The 21,338-nt window shown below is 36.9% G+C and overlaps 1 protein-coding gene across 1 annotated transcript in view; it reads right to left on the bottom strand.

The window, feature by feature from the left end:
* Nucleotides 1-21,338, bottom strand: part of LOC107710563 (leucine-rich repeat and calponin homology domain-containing protein 2-like) — a 77,314-nt gene that overhangs the window by 25,735 nt on the left and 30,241 nt on the right. Inside the window, exons 8-17 of the mRNA XM_016515371.1 lie at nucleotides 18,802-18,889; nucleotides 18,396-18,492; nucleotides 16,727-16,827; nucleotides 16,505-16,569; nucleotides 10,879-10,983; nucleotides 6,756-6,824; nucleotides 5,970-6,029; nucleotides 2,521-2,569; nucleotides 1,638-1,676; nucleotides 609-749 (exon numbers count right to left, since the gene is read on the bottom strand). Coding sequence (XP_016370857.1) covers nucleotides 609-749; nucleotides 1,638-1,676; nucleotides 2,521-2,569; nucleotides 5,970-6,029; nucleotides 6,756-6,824; nucleotides 10,879-10,983; nucleotides 16,505-16,569; nucleotides 16,727-16,827; nucleotides 18,396-18,492; nucleotides 18,802-18,889 — 814 coding nt within the window. The remainder of the gene's footprint in view (nucleotides 1-608; nucleotides 750-1,637; nucleotides 1,677-2,520; nucleotides 2,570-5,969; nucleotides 6,030-6,755; nucleotides 6,825-10,878; nucleotides 10,984-16,504; nucleotides 16,570-16,726; nucleotides 16,828-18,395; nucleotides 18,493-18,801; nucleotides 18,890-21,338) is intronic.

The raw sequence follows: 21,338 nt of genomic DNA, 5'->3' as shown, positions 1-21,338 counted from the left end.
AACCAGTTAGCAGTGATTTGTTTTCCAGCAAGTGTGCTTATGAATTAATGGAGTTACATTTTAGCTGTATTTTTTTACTTTGTAATTTGTCAAGAAAAAAGGTGAACAAAATGGTGTGAAGAAAACTTGTAAAAGAAAAATATGCACTACCATTCAAATGTGTGTGGCTGGTAAGATTTTTTTTTAAATGTTTTTGAAAGAAGTCTCTTATGTTCACCAAGGCTGCATTTATATGATGAAATACAGTAAAAATTACATTTATTCCTGTGATGGGAAAAGCTGTATTTTCAGCATCATTACTCCAGTAGTACAATAAGTAGTCAGTCTGGGGTTGCCATATCTGAGGCTGTAGACAAAATATCAGGGGTTGAGACTAGAGATACTGTAACTGTTTTAGCATACAAGTTGCCCTGTGACATATGCAAGTCTCAAGTGGCATGAAGTAATTACATATTTGTGTGTGTCTGTGTGTATGCGTCTGTGTGTCTTTGACAAAACCAGTGAGAAAGAGAGGTATACGTGTACAGTGTACTTTCATATTGTACACAAGCAAACAAAATATGTGAGCGGGAGTAAAACAAAGAACTTGAGCATGCTTGGGTGTGTACCTTCAGGTAGTCTTTTCTCAGGTACTTGTTTCTCCTCCGATCCTCATTCTGGTTGAGCACAGGAGGAACCTCTGGCCATCTTGGCTCTGAGTCACTGCTCTCTGATTTCAAACTTCCATCAAACGAGCAAGAGGAAGAAGGCTGAGGGACAAATCACAACATTACGGTGAATCACAGGGCTCAAAATGGATTTCATGGGGCCCTAAATTAAAAGGTAGATACTCTGTGGAGTTGTAAACAAACAAGTTATGGTTACATTCATTCTCAAGGTCTAACATGTGGAAAGCATTTCCTTCCACATTAATGGTAAATTAACAATGACACATGATACATGAATGAACAAATGCATGGAAGCATCGGTAAAAATGCATTGAAAACTACAAACCAGTTAGCAGTGATTTGTTTTCCAGCAAGTGTGCTTATGAATTAATGGAGTTACATTTTAGCTGTATTTTTTTACTTTGTAATTTGTCAAGAAAAAAGGTGAACAAAATGGTGTGAAGAAAACTTGTAAAAGAAAAATATGCACTACCATTCAAATGTGTGTGGCTGGTAAGATTTTTTTTTAAATGTTTTTGAAAGAAGTCTCTTATGTTCACCAAGGCTGCATTTATATGATGAAATACAGTAAAAATTACATTTATTCCTGTGATGGGAAAAGCTGTATTTTCAGCATCATTACTCCAGTCTTCAGTGTCACATGATCCTTCAGAAACCATTCTAATATGCTTATCTGCTCCTCAAGAAAAATGTACTATTATTACTATTAAAGTTGAAAACAGTGCTGTTTAATATTTTTGAAGCTATGATGATTCTATCTTTACTGTTTTTACTGTCACTTTTAATCAATTTAATGCATATTTGCTTCAATGCATCAACACTAACTTTTGAGTGGTGGTGTAAGAATTGGTTGAGCTGGTGAAAATGTTGTGAGTGAGTAAAAATACAACTAGAACATTGGATTTTGGAAGCTTTACTGTAAGGATAGAAATGAATGAGGAGGAGGACTGTGATGAACTGAAGAGTGACCTCAGAGAAAGCTGCATCTTCATCAGTGAGATCAGTCTCCTTAAAAAAATACACACACACACACGCAAACACAGAATGAGGGAGAATGGAATTCACAAACACAATGATAAAGCAGACCCAGATCAAATCTGTAAAACATCTGCTGGTACCCACTGACTTTTCAAAATATCTTGTGTTCAGCAGAAGAAAAGAAATGTATTTAGTTTTGGAACAACTTGAGGGTGAGTAAATGATAACAATTATGATTTTAAAAAAAATAAATTTTTGGGTGAACTTTCCCTTTAAAGTTGGCATAAAACAAAGTTGCGTTTGTTTCACAACAGGGAAAGCCTCTTCTCGGGTTGTGATGTATATCAGAGGTTGCTGGAAGGAAGAGTTTATTTTCCCGACCTGAGGTCAGTGAACACATCATCAGAGAAGAGAAGAGATGTCGTTGCAAGGGTGAGGGGAAGATATTTTGATTAAGGATTACGAGGGAACGAGTTTAAAAAAATGATGATGTATGATGCAAGTTCAAATTCTGGGTGCAGACTTCATGTGGTTTTAGTGATGTGTAAACAAATTAGACAACAGCCAACACACTGATAAATGGACAAAAGAAACAAAAGTTTAAAGTAATTTTGAAAAAGTCTGCCATGAGTGCTATTATCAACAAAAGCTTAAACAAAGAAGCCAATCCCACAACCCACAAATAAACCAAAGTCGTAATAAAACCATATTGTAATAATTCATTAATTCACAGTTAATAATTCTTTTCAATGTAAAGCCTGCCTGCATTTCTTATCAGGTGTGGGAAGATGAGCGGATACATGCATTACTGCATACAATGCAGGCATGTTTATGGCTTTGTGTGCAACTGTGCATGACACATATATATTGGTACCTGTCCACTCAAGGCGGAGGCTGAGCTGCTTCCTTCATCTAGTGATGCACTGTAAAGAAAAACAGAAACACTCAGTGATATGCAGACATGCACCTCCAAAACATACAAATGGGGGCTTATGGGTGACTGCACTAAGATAATAACGTGTGCTTATGTGTACAGATATGGGCATGTGTGTGCACGCTTAAGTGTATAAGGCCTGATGTGTTATCAGTTTGGTAATCTGACCATGGAGGACGAGAGTGCTGAAAGGCTTTATACTATTTCTTTCACTGTGCACAACGCATGTGGCCAAGCGCACATGAATGAAGACCTACAGTCGACAGATCGTAATTCCAGCAGGCTAATGGTTTACATTAACCTTAAAGGGTTTGCTGTAGCGTCAATTTTGTAGCCAGTGAGAGGCATGTCTGGAGCTGTAACTCTAAGGGTGAGATTGCTTTCTGCAGACAATGGTCGGCCTGTCGAAGATACAATCGAGGGGTGAGAACCAGAAGGGCGTAAGTGACATTTTTGGTGAAATGGAGATATATATATCAAATGAAAGCTCTTAATGAGCTCTTTCTACTGGCAAAAGTACTGTCATCCATGAGTGTACAAATTTTTATTATAAACAATTGAAATCAGTACACAAAGTCAGATCAAACTATGGTAAAATTTTAGTTTTGGCTCTTCTGTAAAGTTGTAATGTCACTTACGCCTTTCTGGTTCTCACCCCTCGCAATGTGCCTTGCAGTATCTGTCAATTTCAACACGCCAAAGAATTAACAAATCATTTGACTTTACTAAAACTATGTACACAAAGTTCATTATCAAATGCCATGTTCCCAAAATCAAACACACAGGGAAAAACCCTCAACAACGACATTCACACATGAAGCACCAATGTAGACGGTTTTCAGCAGGCATTATTCCAGTCTTCAATGTCACATGATCCTTCAGAAATCTGATTTGCTGCTCAAGACCATTTTTTTTTTATTATCAATGTTGAAAACAGTCCTGCTGCTTAATATTTTTGTGGAAACCGTGATACATTTTTTCAAAAGTTCAAAACAGTGTTTTTCTTTGAAACGGAGTTGTCTGGACTCCTGTGCTTTTTCTTTAGGTGTGAGAAAAGATACAAGGTACTGAGGGATTCAAAAGCAGTGGTGTATTGTGTGGTACTGTGAGATGGTAATAAACGACCTCTTGCAGACCAAGGGTAAGAGACATATTGACTTTGAATAAACATCTCATTTTATATATTTTGTCTTCCTCTTTCTGATCTTGTTTAATTTATTGGCATTTCAATTGAGAAAATAAAGAAATTGCTGTCTAAAATTCTGGTTTGCACTGGTGAGACATGTTTTTCTTGATTAGCTTACTATTAGTCAATGGTCAAGTTTTAGATCGGAGGTGATGTGTGTTGACAATCAACTGCAAAATGTGCTATTAGTTTTGCAGAAACCATTTCTAAACAGTTTCTGGCACATTAGCATGAGCAACTGATGCCCTGGTGCACCGGTTCAGTCATAGTGTGCATCTCTAAAGGCCGTGACACACTGAGCCATTAGTCAGCCGTCTGCCAATGCTGGGCCGTCGTTAAGCATCTGTTATCTCAGTTTTTGCAGTATATTCCACACCATCAGCAATAGTCAGACCCTGTCTGTGGCTTCTTGGCCGATTGAGCATGTTCAATCAACATTGGTTTGGTGTGCCACGGCCTTAATGCAGACCTCAAGATTCAAGAGTGCAGTTCTGAATAAAAAACAAAACAAACAAACTTAAATAAAGTTATTCCAAGGATCACATCTGAAAATATTGTAGTTACAAGATGACAGAAGAAGACATGCACAATCATTCCAAAAGTTTGGGGAAAAAAACAGTATTTCCAGGTGTATACTGTATATACCTGTCTCTACCTGTTCAACTGTCAAAATATAAACCTTCTCCACCCTGTCATCTCCTCCCAGTCTTTTTATTATATAAAAAAAGGGAGTTCCCACAATCAACAAAGATATCTCAGAGATTAAACTCCTGATCATTCTCCACCCTACAAATGCTCACGGTTTAAAACAAATGTGCAAATGCAAAGTTTTTATGCAGAGTTTGTTTTTATGAATACTGAATAGTATGTACTAACCTTTTAAAATCAATAGCATTCATAAGCACATAACACATAAGGACAACACCTTGCAATAAGCCTGAAGTTGGCAACATTAACATTAATACAATGAACAAACTGTTTGTATTATTTTATTACGAATATTTGATTTAAATTTTTTTTTTTTTCAGGTGGATGTTTCTATATATACATATGTTACATTTTAAGTATAAATTAAAATTAGTGCAATATGAATAAACATGAATTAACAATGAACAACAGCATATTTATCAACTGATATTTACTTGCATTAAAAAATGCTGTAAAAAGTTTCATGTTACTGTAAAGTGTTGACATCAGTTGAACTAACAATATTTCTTACAGCATTTATTAATCTTGGTTAATGTTATCCGTTTCTACTAATGTTCATTTCAACCTAATTTCTTACGTTTTTAACATTAAAGGTTAGTTTATGTATTATGGACTAAAATTAAGTAGCAGTGAAAAAATATTTATAAATGTTGTTCAGTGTTAGTTTACGATAACTTTTCAATAGGAAGAATCGCCGATAACTCCGCCTTGTCTAGAAAACTACATTTTACAACCAAACACATGCGAGAATTGATACGGGAAATAACGCAAGATCACACAAGAGACAGGCATTCTTGTCCAAGAATGGATTAATTCCTGTCAAAAACAGTAGCCTGAGAAAAGCTTGCAATCCAGGTTGTCTGTACACTGATTTGCACTGAAAAATAACATTTAAACAAAGAAGAATATGAAGGAGAAAATGGTTGCTTGCTGATGCTCTGTTGCACGTCTATTAACTTTCTATTGCCCTGTATCATACTCTGTCATTGTCTGTAGGTTGTTGCTGATGTCGTTTCCAGTCAAAACACATTCAATATGGCAGGACTGTGAATCGCAGACAAGTCCAGATATTTAGCATGTCAAATATCTCACAGGCGTCAGCGACATATTGGCGCTTCTCTCAGATTGTGTCTGAATTAACACACACAACATTATTGTCACACACATGAACGAGCACGTGCCTCCGATTTCAGGCATTAGTCGGTGATTTCCACAAAACTGACGCTGAGTGAAAATTGGGGCTAAAATCGTACAGTGTGTGCCTGCCATTAGTTGAAATCATGTTTCGGGGTGGGTCGGGGGGATGTGGTTGGTTCCCAATGGAAGCTTATTGTAAAGTTTTAAAAATATATGAAGTGTTATGCCATTTCTATACACTTAACCAATTATCTTTTAGGAAATACATAATATAATGAAGGTGGTTATTATTAAATAAAGCAAACTATTACAAGAAATAGGAATGTGTGTGGAGGTGTTTGTGTGTGCATCATAATACCTTCTAACAGCCTGAGATGGGGTTCTTTGTTTGGTGCTACTCCCTGAGTGGCCGAGAAACCTGAAAGATCGGAAAATCCATTATGTCTTTGAATGTAGTCTTTGTTTGACATGCATCTGTGGTGCTTAAATTTATCTTTGCAAAATGCTTGACAGTAAAGCTGCTGGAAAAAAATAAGAAATCTGATCTGAAACCATATGAGAATGCACCTTGAATTTTTAATTATGAGACATTTTATAGCTTGCGCAATGACTATGCATACTTTGGTGGGTAAAGATGGGGTTTGAAAAACAAACTGAATTTGTGTGCAACAATTTGCTAGGAAAGAGCTGCTTCTGAGCATTCTGAAGTCATGACGTGTGCCCAGTGACCTGTAAAGCAACTTGGCTTAGAATTAAAAAAAATCTTCCAAAACATACATATTTTTTTTTACATGTGAACCGAACCAACAAATTCAAAAGAAAGGTGTCCTGCACATTTGCACGTCTACAATTTTGGCCAAAAGGATATGTGGGAAACTATTTTGAAAGATTTACGCATGCAACACACTGTTATCAGCATTTCTTTTTGAAAATTGATTCAAAATTGCAACACCCTTGAAATTACAACACTTGACTTCTTGACATCATTAAACCTGGACATGCACATAACTTGCTAATACACAACACGCACATAAACACACATGACCAGATGTACTAGATGTGTGCTATACACCCTCTTCTAATTACACACATCCATCATTTGAAATAAACACACACATATAAACACACACATCTCTCCTTCTACCTGTGAGCTCTCCCCGCGGCTCTTCTACGATGTATTAGACTCTCTGCCCTACAAATTAGGGATCGCCTCCTGAGAGTCAAATGTCATGTGTGCACCAATCAGATCCCAGGATTAGGTGGAGATGCAGGAAGTGATGGAGAAGGAGATGGAAGGAGAAAGAGGAGGAGGAATATGGTGATTCATTTGTTAGTAAGCAGAGAGGGTCTGATCCCATTAATTCAAAACACCTGACAGCAGTCCTCTCATGCAGAAGCAGCAGACTGCATGGATGAGCGTATAGAAAAGGAACTGACAAAACTTGTTTTCATTTGTGAATCTCTCATAGATGTACAGTGCCTATTTTTCACATTTTGTTATGTTGCAGCCTTATGTTAAACTGCTATAAATAACTTTTTTCCCACATCGATCTACACTCCACACACCATAATGACAAAGCAAAAAAGAGATTTGTAACAACTTTGCACATTTATTAGAATTAAAAAACTGAAATGATTCCATTGCATAAGTATTTCTGGGATAGTTGAAATTTAGCTCAGGAGCATTCATATGGCTTGTAGATGTTACAACACTTCGAGTGGAGTTAACCTGTGGCAAATTCATTGGAATGGATATGATTTGGAAAAGCACACACCTCTCAATAAAAGGTCTAACAGCTGAAAATGCATATTAGAGTAAAAACCAAGCCCTGAGGTCAAAATAACTGCCTGTAGAGCTCAGAGACAGGACTGCATCAAGCCACACATCTGGGGAAGAGTTCAGAAAAAATTCTACTGCACTGAAGGTTCACAGAAGCATGTAGTTTCCATTACTCTTAATGGAAGAAGTTTAAAACAAACAGGACTCATCCTAGAGCTGGCCTCCTGGCCAAACTGAGCAATCGATGGAGGAGGGCCTTGGTTATACTGGTGACCAAGAACCTGATGGCCACTCTAGTTGAGCTCTATGATCATATGTGGAGATAGGAGAAACCTATAGAAGGACATACATCACTGCAACACTCCACTGATCCGGTCTTTATGGCGGTGTGGCCAAACTCAATCAAAGACACATGAAAACACACTTGGAATTTGCAACAAATCGCCCAAAGGACTCTCAGATTGTGAGAAACAAGATTCTCTGGTCTGATGAACTGCAATTCCAAGCATTATGTATGGAGGAAGCCAGGCACTGCTAATCACCTGCACAGTAGCACCCCAAAATTAAAGTGTGCTGGTGGCAGCCTCATGCTGAGGGGCTGTTTTTCAGCTGCAGGGACTGAGGGACTCGTCAGAGTAGAAGGAAAGCTCAATGCACCAAAATATAGAGATAGCCTTAATGAAAACCCAGTCCAGAGCATTCAGAACCTCAGACTGGACAGAAGGTTCACCTTCCAACAGGACAATGACCCTAAGGACACAGCAAGAGTGGCTTATAGACAACTCTGTGAATGTCCTTGAGTGGCCCAGCCACAGCCTGAGCTTTAACCCAATTAAACATTTCTGGAGAAACCTGACAGAGCTTGAGAGGTGAAGAGGAGAGGACAAGAATGGCAGATAATTGCCAAATGCTGATGAGCAAAGCTTGTCGCATCATACCAAAAAGACTTGAGACTGTAAAGGTGCTTCAACTAAGTACTGCGTTAAGGGTATGAATACTTATACAACGTACTTCTTTCAGTTTTGAATTTTAATAAATTTGCAAAGTTGTCACAAATCTGTTTTTCTGTTGTAGACTGATGTAGAAAAAAAGTTATTTAAAGCAGTTTAACATAAGGCTGCGACATTAAAAAAAACTTTTTTAATGTCAATTTAGCATTAAAAAATTACATTTAAAATTACAATGCTAGCTACCGGGTGGCTGGCAACTTTAAAAAAAAATGCTGGCGGGGAAAGAGTTAACATTAAAATGCGGTCATCATTTACTCAACCTCATGTCAGTTCAAAACCATAAGACTCTGGTTAATCTTCAAGTTTTGGTTACCTGGACTTTCAAAAGAGGGACAGAAACTCGCAGCATGGCCATACTAGACATTGTCTTACTATTGGGAGATGAAAGGGTCTGTATTACTTACTATTGGAGAAAGCGTAATGGTCAACTTGGATCACGTGTGCCTTAATAACCAATCACATTACAGCCTTGACCTCACTGAATTTCAGTCAGAGTTGTGCGACACTCAATCGCTGTTTACAGATACCATAGGAATAAATGAGAAGTGCCGTAAGCTGTATCCTACCTGTCGCAAAAAGTCTGTGATTTCTCTTATAAAACGTCTTTTTTTTCTGTGTAAACTCAGAAGTGGAAGCATTAGCATTAGCCGTTACGCTTTTTTGGCTAAAGATTGCAGGCTTGCCTTCTAGTGGCTTTGGCCATACCCACCACTGAGGTCCCCGAGGTCTGGTCCGCTGTATTTTTTCCAAAATATAATAATAGTTGTAAAATAATTGGCTAATATTACCTCTGCTTTGGTGCTGCAAAGATATTGCACAACACTAAGGTTACTGACTTCCTCATGAACTATAATAAAGTTTGAGATGACCAATCAAATCAAAGTAGGTGGGGTTTACGGTTCACAGAGGCTGCTGAGCACAAATTCCATTCATTTGTCGGTCATAAAGTGAAATATTAGTTGTAAGTAGCTAAACTGAATATTTCATATTTGACAGTGGTTTTATAATAGAAAAACAGTTAAACGATCAACAGAAATAACCAGCGATGCAAACTAATAAACTTTTGTTTAATTTTGCCACGTCAAACTAAAATGTACATGATTCATGTAAATTATCAATGTGACGAGACATAAAACAGTAAGGCATAAGATTAATTATGAACATACTGTGAATTAATTTAATAAACTATTTAATAAACCTATTTTTCTTGGTAGCCTTCCGTTAATTAACCTTGTGACCTTATGTTTACTTCCTTTACTTACACAGACGAAAAAGACTGATGATATTTCACAAGTATGTCTGTGTTCACACGTTCCATACAGACTGACAGTCTAAAAAGCGGTGCAACTTGCATTGCTAAACAAGTAGGTGACGATAAGTTAAGTCTTTTTGAGTGAGCCAATGACTGAACAATTAGTTCAAATTTACATACTGATTCAAGGAAAGAAATAAGTTGCTGAAACTATTTGATCTTTGATGCTCATACAAATTACTCATATAAACCACATTTTGCTTATGCTTATTTACTGTTTGAGATATCTATAATTTAAATCCAAAATGATGCACAAGGATGAAATAAAGAATATTATTTTACTAAATTTCTCATTAATTTCTTATTTAAAACCATTCCTGTTCCTCCTTTTATGGATCATCCATTGCAACACTTCACCTGATTCTTATGAATCAGCTTGACAAATAAATTATGCTACTTGTCCACTGTCATGCTTTTAAAGCTACTGTTATGCAGTTTTTTTGGGCCTTCAGACATACTAAAATGCATATCTGTAGATCAGAGAAATCAACATTTTTCCATTAAGACATGTGCCCAAACCCCCCTAACAAGCTCAATTTTGGGACCTCAGTATATTTATGAAACACTGCGTACAGCCCTGACTCACACGTTTCATTAAAAATATCTTAATTTGTGTTTCGAAGACTAACCAAAGTCTAATGGGTTTGGAACGGCATGAGGGTGAGTAAATGATGAGAGAATTTTCACTTTTGGGAGAACTATCCCTTCAAGGCCTGACTGCTTTTAGTAAAGCCCTGAATGTTTTTTGTTACCTTGTCTCTTTTAAGTTTTCATGTCAGGTAATTTTTTGTCACAACTTATTCAGAGCTGCAATTTGAACACATAAAATCTTCTGTAAACTAGTATATAATATTACATGAATTATATAATATTCCAATATTTAATCAATGTATGATGCCCTGAATATCCAATAACCCTAGAACAACCCCATCATATAAACAAATTTTTAGACCATATAGCCAATTCAAAGACTTGTGGCAAGCAAGTAAAACACTTTTGGGTGCCCATTACGTATGCAGTTATTTGCTATCAATTTGATTAATGACATCTTTTAATCGATAGACAGCCCTTATATTACGACAGGGAGTCTGATGGAGATACTGTCTACGTGTTTGATGGACTCTGCAGGTCGCATGACCATGTGTGATTTAGCATGAAAGATCACCTGTTCTGTTGCTCTTGTTGTAGCAGCTGTACTGCGATCTTCCTCAGATCCAACACTTCCTTTAAGTCATCCTCATCTTCTTCAGCTAACTGCTCTTTCTCTGAGCTGAAGTAGCCAAGAGAGAGAGAGACAGACAAAAAAAGAAAGAGACAAAAGGATGTTGTTGCTGAATTCTTAAACACAACTTAGTCAATCAGTCAAATTCTTACATTGTGTTACTTGCACAATTTAGATGCTATTATAACATTTCAGTGAAGGTCTGAGTCCATGTGAAGTTAAAGGAATTCATAGAAGAACAGACTGTTTAGAAATATCATAACAGAAGGGAATGTGGCTATGAATTCATGCATTCATTTGTTTAATTTATTTATGGTAGACCATTATCAGATTTACTAATGGCTAGCAGTCTTGTAGTGGCTGCCTTCAGGCACATATGTTAGCGTGATACAGGGAGTGATGGTACAGGACCTTAAAGAAGCCTTTGAGCAGATATGGCATGTGCATTTTACTGTAAACACTGGTGTCTCGATAGGATATTTTTCTATTTTCTACCATAGGTTGTTGGTTTCCCACCTCCATTTTATGGGTGGAGGAACCTTTTCATGAGTATCCGACCAGAAGAAGGTCAGTTGTGGCCCCATTAAGGCATTTGAGGCCTAGCATTGCTAACTCCTTTGGCAGCCCCTGCATCTGGTTTCTCTCTCAGATGTATTGGCACTGCTTCTCCTCTGTACAAGAGGGACCCAGACCAAATGGTAATTAGAATGGGGGAGTTCTCCCGTTTTCATGTTACTTTATCATGGCTTTGGCAGCAGAGCATGTTTGGTCATCATTCCTGGAACATATTGTCACCCAGCCATCTGTACACCACTATAACTTCACAGTTAGTGAGACAAATCAAAAGCACATCTCATTTCAATTAACTGTGAAAAAAATCTCAAGGTATTTTAGCTGGAAGTTAGACTAAAGGCTGGAACACATTACACACATTTTGCCCATATCTTCTTTAAAATACAAATTGTTTCCATTTGCCACACGTCTCCAAGCAACAAGGCATGTTTCTGCATTAGTTTGTTGCGTTCGTAATGACTTGGAAGTCTGATAATGCGTGATCCTCAGTCATTTAGTGTATGTGTCCCAGTTTTTCTCTGTTACAGGATGCCTATTGTTTTAAAATCTGTTCAGATTTTTAAATTATGTAGCGTATTCCAGCCTTAACAAAGGTTTTATAAAATAAACAAAAACTGGCAAAAAAAAAAAAAAACATGATTTGAAGAACGTCTAATATAGGAAATGTGTATCAAGAGCACTCTTAACTGTTGACAATCAAAACAATGACTCAAATGCCACAAACTAGAACTCCTCCAAAAAAAATCTAGTTTGACTCCACCCCTTTCTTTTTACCATACAAGGAATTCTTCTCATCTAGTAACCTAACGTACACGTACACCCACTTAAGCGGATACACGATAAAACACCGAATAATTGGAAAGTATGGCTACTAACTCGGAATTTACGTGATGACTCAAGTATTTGTTTGTTCCGTTTTCACGCTTGGATACTACAGAATCTGGGAATTCTCTGGAAAATAATTATGACTCTGTGACCTTAAAAGGCTGAAGATGACTACAATGTAAAACTCCTGCGAACCTTCAATCTGTGAGCAAACTCTGTATCATAGTTTTTTTTTATATACTGTATATATTTAGTGTGACTCACCAAATTCACTGAAATAGGGCTCCACCCATTATATTAAGAATCTGGGATCTTTCCATAATATTGGATGCAAATTCGATCTGCCAGCTCATCCTACAATCTGAAATAGTGACCGTGTTTTACATGTGATGGTGTTTACATAAATCTACATTTGAATACAACACAAGGGTGGAGGAAGCCTTGTAGCACTGGACAAACAAAAGGATAAGAACTGTGTTTTCCATTTGGTGCTTAACTCAATGCAAGGAAACCTTCTGTTAACATGGTCCTTCTCATGTTAACACTTATGGAACACCAAGGTAAAATAAAGCAAACACATATAGCGTGTCTTATAGCATGAAAGTCATTAGTGTATAATTTGAGGTAAAATATCAAAACAATTTTCCAGAGACAAAACACTGTGTTGGCACTGGCACAGCCCTGCTACTTTAAGGCTTCTACAGTGAAGCGGTGCCAGTTTTTAGAGAGGGGAGTGTGCGCTGGCATCATGACATGCCTATAGATGTAGCTGCCAAAAACAAGTCACATACTGAATTCATCTATGTGTATTGTTGTGCAAAGTCTATTGTGGTGAAAAGCATCCCATTCTTTTGTGAACTTTTCCCCCTCCTTTATTATTTAGACACTTAACAAAACAAAGTGTATATGATTACTGCTTACCCATGATCAAATGAATAAATAACTAAGAAATGCATTTAATGCAACACATTAGACATTGTCATAATATATAAAGCAAACAAACCTCCATTCCCTGACTCAACGTGTAACATTGCTAGTCTGGATCTAAATAAGATCTAATCTAGACTGGATGGGTGAACGGGCTTTGGGTGAGGTATGCCAAAAGGCTTTGCTTTTTCTGTTGTTCTGAACTCAATTCAATAGAATGCAAGGGAATTTTTTGGTTAATAAAATTGCATCACTTCCCCCTTTTGTTAACTTCTTTGGAATACCAAGGTAAAAAAAACAACCCAGGCTCGTAACACATGTGACACAACATCATTGCTACACCATATTTAGAAAAATACCCACACTAAATAAAAACAACTGTCAATGTGCAAACATGAAGATAGCATTCATACTGCACACTTGATATGATCAGAAATAAAAATGCATAAAAACTTTAAACAATTACCATTGTCCATATCATACTAATTGGCATTAAATAAACATAAATGCATGCCCATTTCAAGTTCATAAATGAAAATGTAGCTCTTATTATTTAGCAATCTACATCCTCTCTCCTGCTAGAATACACTCAAATGTAAAGCTCCATCTACACTATTAAGTCTGCTCTTTCACTTTTATTAATTTTTGTTTGTGTATTGATAAATGCATGGATCTGTGTCTTATTAAAAGGTAATAAGATAAAATAATATCATGTTTAAAACTATATACATATATATATAAACAAATAACAGTCTATCAACAAAAAGTTGTTTTGTTGTTGGACTATGTGGAACCCTTGATCATAGAGCACCGTCACTTTAAAATTCACCTAGAATGCACTCTATACCATCAGACATTGTTTAGGAAATTGTTGTCTATACCAGAAATGTGCGTTTTACAAGCCAACACAAGTACGTTCAGCTGTTGTAGTCACCTCAGTTCCGGTGCCCCTTATCACATTCCCATAGTTTGCCAGAACTTTTACAGGAAAGTTTCAATGATTGTGCAATATCTGTGTAAAGCACATAAAATAGTGGAGGCAACAGACAAATCCCATGGGGAAAATAGCTAATTGAGTAAGTGAAGCAATCAAATGTCACAAATTTAAAAACACTCATTACACAAGCAGCCTTGTAGACCCTCTTATCCTTAAGGCCCTCTTTGACTTAAGTTTCAGAATTCAGACTGACTGCAAAGTATCAAAACTGTTATTTTAATGAAAAATGAACTTTAACTGATGTTGGTACTGAATACTGACATTTTGACACCATATAAACCCTAATTGCAATACAATGCCATGTCATAGTGCATTGCATAATCAGAGACACAGTAGTGGTTTGTTGACTATGAAAGACATGGTGATGCAAGCCAGAGAAAACTGTGCCACACCTATTCTAAGTAATCTAAAAAAAATAAAAAATACAAATAAAAAAAGGGGAAAAAAAGAGTCATGCATGCATGTTTGTCACTTTTCCTGTGACAAACTGCACAACTGAATGTTTTAAAGGTCAAAAATGTTGAACCAAAACGAAAACCACAATGACATTTAGACTCTTGTTTGTCTAATGGGCCATTCACAAAGAATGAATTTCTGCATTCCACTACACTACTTTTCCACAGTTTTTTCCACTGTTTTCTTTTGACATGTCATTCTAAAATCACAGCGCTCAAATTTGAAGTGTAACTTTTAAAAATAGCGTCTCTAGACCCCACGGTTTGTTCTTCATTCCACTGTCCTGCGTCTCACATTTTTTAAACACAAATATGCATTCTGTGTGAATGCCCCCGCCAAATATTTAAGAGCAGTTCACTGCAGCTGTTGCTTGTTACTTTGTTTGGAAAACAGTACTAATATACAGTAAAATCCATCATGCTGTGAGCAGTTTGGACGTTTAAAGAGTTTTAATGTCTTTTAATGGTTATTTGTCTTTTTGCTCCTAAAGAGGCTTCGTCCGGTGTGAAGTCTTCATGTGTCAAAGGGCATTTGTAAAAAAAACTAGTAAAGGTATTTTATCATACCCTCCATGTTCATTTAGAAATGGCTTCAAGTAAAACATCACTTATATGAAAGCAAAACCAACAATATAATGACTTGTAAAGTCACTTTTTGTCATTTCTATTCAATGCTACTGTGACGAGTGGGGCGGGGCCGAGGGCCGTGGGAACGGAGCGTGCCGCCGTCTGGCATCGCGGAAGAGTTTACCCAGCTGGTGGAGGGCCGAGCAGAAGTGTGTCTGGGAACCGGAACAAGATTTATTTATTTTTTCCTCTCTCGTCTCTGTCTCTCCTCATCCTTCCGTCTCCTTTTCTCTCGCCTCGTCTGTCTGTCCTTACCCCCAGGTACGCCGCGGCCACCGTGATCGGCTCCCCCGGAGGGGGGAGTGGGGGGGTAGAGCGCAGTCTCGTGGGGACCCCCCGGCCTGCGAGGGGCGATGGGGGTATGTGACGAGTGGGGCGGGGCCGAGAGCCATGGGAACGGAGCGAGGCCGGTGGAGTAAATGCTAATGCACGACACCTGCGCCACTCACTGGTCTCGAGTCCCACGGAGGAGCTCCGGAAGCATAAAAGGAGGAGTGACGACAGTGTTGGACGAGAGAGGACCAGGCCTGGATTTTATTTTGTGTTTTGGTTTTGTTTGTGCGCGACAGTCGTCCGCGAGGGGCTGTCGCGCTGTTTTGTGTTTATTTTATTATTAAAGTTTTGTCTAAATATTCGCCGGTTCCCGCCTCTTTCTTCCCGTGACTACGAACTGTGTTACAGCTACACTCACCCGTCACAATATAGCAATGTCTACAGTTACTTTTTTATTTGCGATTACAAATTACTATGTGATTCTTAAGATTGAATAATTAATTTGTGCATCATGCAATTAATACATTTCATTTAGATTTAATTGACAGCATGTTGCGCCAATTAAAAAGTTACCCTGTCTCATGGAAATATGAGGGCAACATTTGTTGGTGGGAACGGCAGCTGTAAACTCTGAGGGTTGAAATTCATGGCACCTTTACATCAGGAGCTGAATGTAAACACACACTTGAGTTCTAAGAAGAGAAATTCTGGATGGGGGATGTTTTTGAATGAGATTTGTTTTTATTGGCAGGAAGTATATCAAAGGAACTATTCATGATAATGAATGGAAGCTTAAGTCTGTGCAGGAAAATGACTTAGAACTACAAATAGTGATTTTGTGCACGGGAATATTGCTGCATATTATCTCCCACAAAACACCAGGCAGACTTACCCAGACTCCTCTTTCCAGTTCTCTTTGTCTTTGCTTTGGTGTGTTTTCAGAACCCGCTCCAGCTCCTGAGGACAAGAGAGGGGAAGCTCCTTTAGTGTGTGGTTTAGTGAGTGTTTTTATGTATACATGTACTCAGGTGTGTCATGTCTTTGTATAACATGTAAGGATTAACGAAGCGTGTACATGTATATGGGACTGTCTAAATGTTTATGCATACAGTACCTTTATACATGACACATAGGGTGCATTGTGCTGTAGATCTCCCTCAGACAGAGTGCCCTCTTCATCTGGATTTGGGTCAATAAAGTCATATGGGTCCTGATCTGCACATAATCGGGATTAAAAAACTAAGGTAAGACACTTTCTTTTTGTAAAATTATGTCGTAATTACCAACTAGACACACTGACGATATGACATGCTATACTTCTCACAAACACAAAGAAGCCTTATTAGTTAATTTTGTTAGATTACTAGGGCATGTGATTTGCATATGTATGTTTTGTTTTGATTGTAATCAAGTTGTGGTGTCAATCTTAAATCACAATTATGCACCATAATTACAGAAATACATGACACGCGTCAAGCCTCTCTAAAAAAATACCTGGCTTTGGGGGTTTGGGTAATTTATAAATAAATAATTAAGTTGCTCATTTGTCGCCTGAAAAATACACATAAAATCCCAAGTTTTAACAACATACTGTAAACCTAACCTGTCATAAATAGGTGGTTTGTAATATGCAGATTAAAATGAGATTTTTGAAAATGAGTTCGAAGTAATTTAGAAATTGGTGTGTAGGTTAAATCAAACACAAAGTATTCACTTGTTGTTTATGCACTGATCTTAAAATTCAATCTGATATGCATATTACTGTTCAAAAATTGTGGTCTGCAAGATTTTATAATGTTTTCGAAAGAAGCTACTATTTATTTTGGTTAACATGAACAACGAGTGAAGTGGCCAGTGGTTGCAGACACAATCTATGCACACTGTAAAAAAAAAAAAAATCTGTAGTTTTTACAAAATAATTTTGGCAGCTGTGGTTGCCAGAATCATTTTTGTAAAAAAATACAGAAAAACTGTAAAAACATTTACAGAACAAACTGTAAATTTTACAGTATAAAACTGTAATTTACAAACAAGAACATTTGAATGTAAACTAGTAAATTCAACAATGCACACTGCTACTAAAATCTGTTTAGTATCTTTAACAAACTGACAACCACCATAATAATGCAGGTGCTAAAAGAATCAGTTCATCACATGTGGCTTTTCCACAAGCTGAAGTATATACTAATATATAGAAGGTGCACAGAGTCATCCACACAAACACTAAACACCATCATGGTAACACACATGACACTTAAATAATGCAATAAACATTCATTAAACAACAGAGGATGTAACGTAAACCCACATGTACATAACTGATAACAAACATGACAAAACTATTAAGAAACATAATTATTTAAACAAAATACTTTAAAATGTGGAGTGTCAAGCAGGGAATTCTGGGAATATCCGTTTACAGTTTTGTACTGTAAATTATATGTTGATTTGTTCTTTTTTTACTTCTAAAAATTATTTTACAGTTTTTGCCTGTATATAGTATGGGAACTTACTGTTGTTAACCTATTAACAGTTTTTTCCGTAGCGTTTTTACAATATTTTACACTTAAAATTACACTCATTTTTTATTTCTATCATTACAACTCTCCAAAAAGTTTTATCAAGGCAATGGATATGACAATGCTAATTTATTTGGTCTTGGCCTAGGTAAACGGAGGTAATTTTTTTTTGTTTTACATCCTCAGTAAAACAGTGAGTAGTGATTAGTCAGTATTTATGTGACTAATAAAACATAACTAATATTCCTAATGCTGAAATCACACCTTTGTTTGAGTCCAGCTTTGTGAGAAGTATGTGTGCGTCAGCCCGTGCTGTCTCAGACACTTGAGAATGGAGGCTCATGGTGTCATCATCAGATGGCTGTGGAACAGAGTAGAAGAGAGACAGATGCCCTCTGGCAAACTGGCAAAAAGAGATTTACTTCTAGAAATTAAACTGCTACTTGTGTAACTCCCACATAATATAATTCATCTATCATCCTATAAGATCATTTTTCTTTAACATCCAGGTCAGGCCAGTTTCCACAAGTGGGCCCTACCCACCTCACCCCACCCCAATATCTTGTTTGGTTGCCTGGTAGAACAGTCAAAACATTTTTTTTTCCATTTTATCAAGTGACAAACAGCCTGTTTGAGTGTGCATGACTAATGTATGTATATGTGTGTTTACCTCTGTAGTCGACAGTCTTTTGTCACCGTTGTCACTGCCAATACCTGAGTCAGGGCCATGGTTTTTACTTGGATAGAAATCTTCCATACTAAACAAACAAACATATATACATTTAACAAAGACACAAAGAGACACACAACATCGTTTCCCTTCACTATACTAAGAGTTAGACAAGGATAAATTCAATGAAACGATAAAGCAATATCACACTTAGAAGATTCAACAACAGTCAGTGGGCAATTATGTAAATAAATATGTCAATGTGTCCTGAAGACCCCCTTCTGAGGGTGCTCAGCTTAAACAAAAACAAAACACAACTTAATACAAATATTGAATTATTACAGAATTAAGGGAATGAAAAACATTAAGAAAAAATAGCAAGCATAATATATGCATATATATACATATGAATATACAAACACAGATGTATATGCATTTACATATATACATAAACATCTAAATGAAATAAGAAAAGGGCACATTTTAACCAGAGCCTGTGTCCTTAAAGTAAAGTAAAAATGGGCATCTAGATTTTTGTAAATAGATCGGGTTTAATTCTGACTCCAAAAATTAATCAATTCCATTTCATGGAAACAAAGAAGCAGCACAATTGTGCATTTATACAACACACAATTATACAATTTGATCATAATATTGAGTAATATTGTTAAATAGATTTTGAGTCATTTAAATTAATATTAAAGGGGTCATATGATGCGATTTGGAGTGTTACAAGCTCTTGGTGCATAAAGAAGATCTGTAAAGTTGCAAAGACTAAAGTCTCAAATCCAAAGAGATATTCTTTATAAAAGTTAAGAGTTAACCAAGCCTACCTACTTTCACCGTGGACGAAGTGGAGTTCAGCCCGGGGTCGTCACATGTGGATGCCACAAGCCCGCCGGACGCTCCTTCGTCGAATCCGCCGGCTGCGCCAATACACAAAATAATGTTCTTTTTAGCAACGTCATATCACCCCTTTAATATATTAATTTGAGTAACATTTTAAACAATTTGTACATTTGTTTTTCCAACTATAAAACAGTTCCAACCAATGTCAAAGTACATGCCTTCAAGCAACACATAGCAGAGATGTTTCATTCATGAAACTAATCAGTGTTTCTGAACAAATACTTTGAATATTTCAAAGACTCATTCACAAAAGACAGTCACTGTTTTCTTATGTGAATGAATCAGTGCTTTTGAACAAATCACTTGAATGAATAATTCAATGACTCACTCTATTGTTTCTTTCCTGAATAAATCAGTGTTTTTCACTAATTGGTTGGGTGAACACAAAGACAGTCAGCTGTCGCCACCTACTGGCATATCAATGTAACCTGCAGAAAGAGTCGCTGTAAAATCGTCACCACTAATGCACAGACTGACAGACAATCACAAACAAGAGAAGTGATAGAAACGGTGCTGATGGACTGTATTTCAGCACTCCTGAAATGCTGCTCGACCAATCAGATTCGAAGACTGGAAGCAACTGTTGTATACAAGAGTTTTTTATTCCTGTCTGTGTCGGCATCCCCTATAATTCAATACACTGTTTTGCATAAAAAAGATTGTGTACAAATAACTGTAGGCTAAAAAACCCTTAATAACTCTAAGCAAACGTGACAGCACTTAGCGCAGGAAATACAGGTGCATCTCAATAAATTAGAATGTCGTGGAAAAGTTCATTTATTTCAGTAATTCAACTCAAATTGTGAAACTCGTGTATTAAATCAATTCAGTGCACACAGACTGAAGTAGTTTAAGTCTTTGGTTCTTTTAATTGTGATGATTTTGGCTCACATTTAACAAAAACCCACCAATTCACTATCCCAACAAATTAGAATATGGTGACATGCCAATCAGCTAATCAACTCAAAACACCTGCAAAGGTTTCCTGAGCCTTCAAAATGGTCTCTCAGTTTGGTTCACTAGGCTACACAATCATGAAGAAGACTGCCTTTCCAACAATTCACTAAAAATGTTTTTATGAAGTATTCTATTTTATGTTCTTATGAAGTATTCTAATTTGTTGAGATTGTGAATTGGTGGGTTTTTGTTAAATGTGAGCCAAAATCATCACAATTAAAAGAACCAAAGACTTAAACTACTTCAGTCTGTGTGCATTGAATTTATTTAATACACGAGTTTCACAATTTGAGTTGAATTACTGAAATAAATGAACTTTTCCATGACATTCTAATTTATTGAGATGCACCTGTATTACGAAAAACTGGAGAAATACAAAGTGCGGTAACGAGGTGAGTGTGCGGTTACCCACAAATGGTAGATTAAAAATGCTTTTGCAAGTTTTATGTGCATTATCAGTGCAGCAGTAAACACCTGTTCACTTAAAGGGGTGGTTGACTGGTTTTTTTATAGGCTTGATTGTGTTTATGGGGTGCAGTCTAACATGTGTTAATGCTTCGTTTGTTAAAAAACACATTATTTTTCACATAATTTACCTTTATTCCACACCTCTCTGTCCCTTCTCCGAAAAACGCACTGATCATTTCCTTCTTTTATGAAGCCCCTCCCTC

This window comes from Sinocyclocheilus rhinocerous, unplaced genomic scaffold, assembly GCF_001515625.1.
Source record: "Sinocyclocheilus rhinocerous isolate Xijiao unplaced genomic scaffold, SAMN03320098_v1.1 scaffold1619, whole genome shotgun sequence".
Taxonomy (NCBI): domain Eukaryota; kingdom Metazoa; phylum Chordata; class Actinopteri; order Cypriniformes; family Cyprinidae; genus Sinocyclocheilus; species Sinocyclocheilus rhinocerous.
Note: the sequence above shows the minus strand (reverse complement) of the source record. Positions and strands in the feature narration are given on the sequence as shown.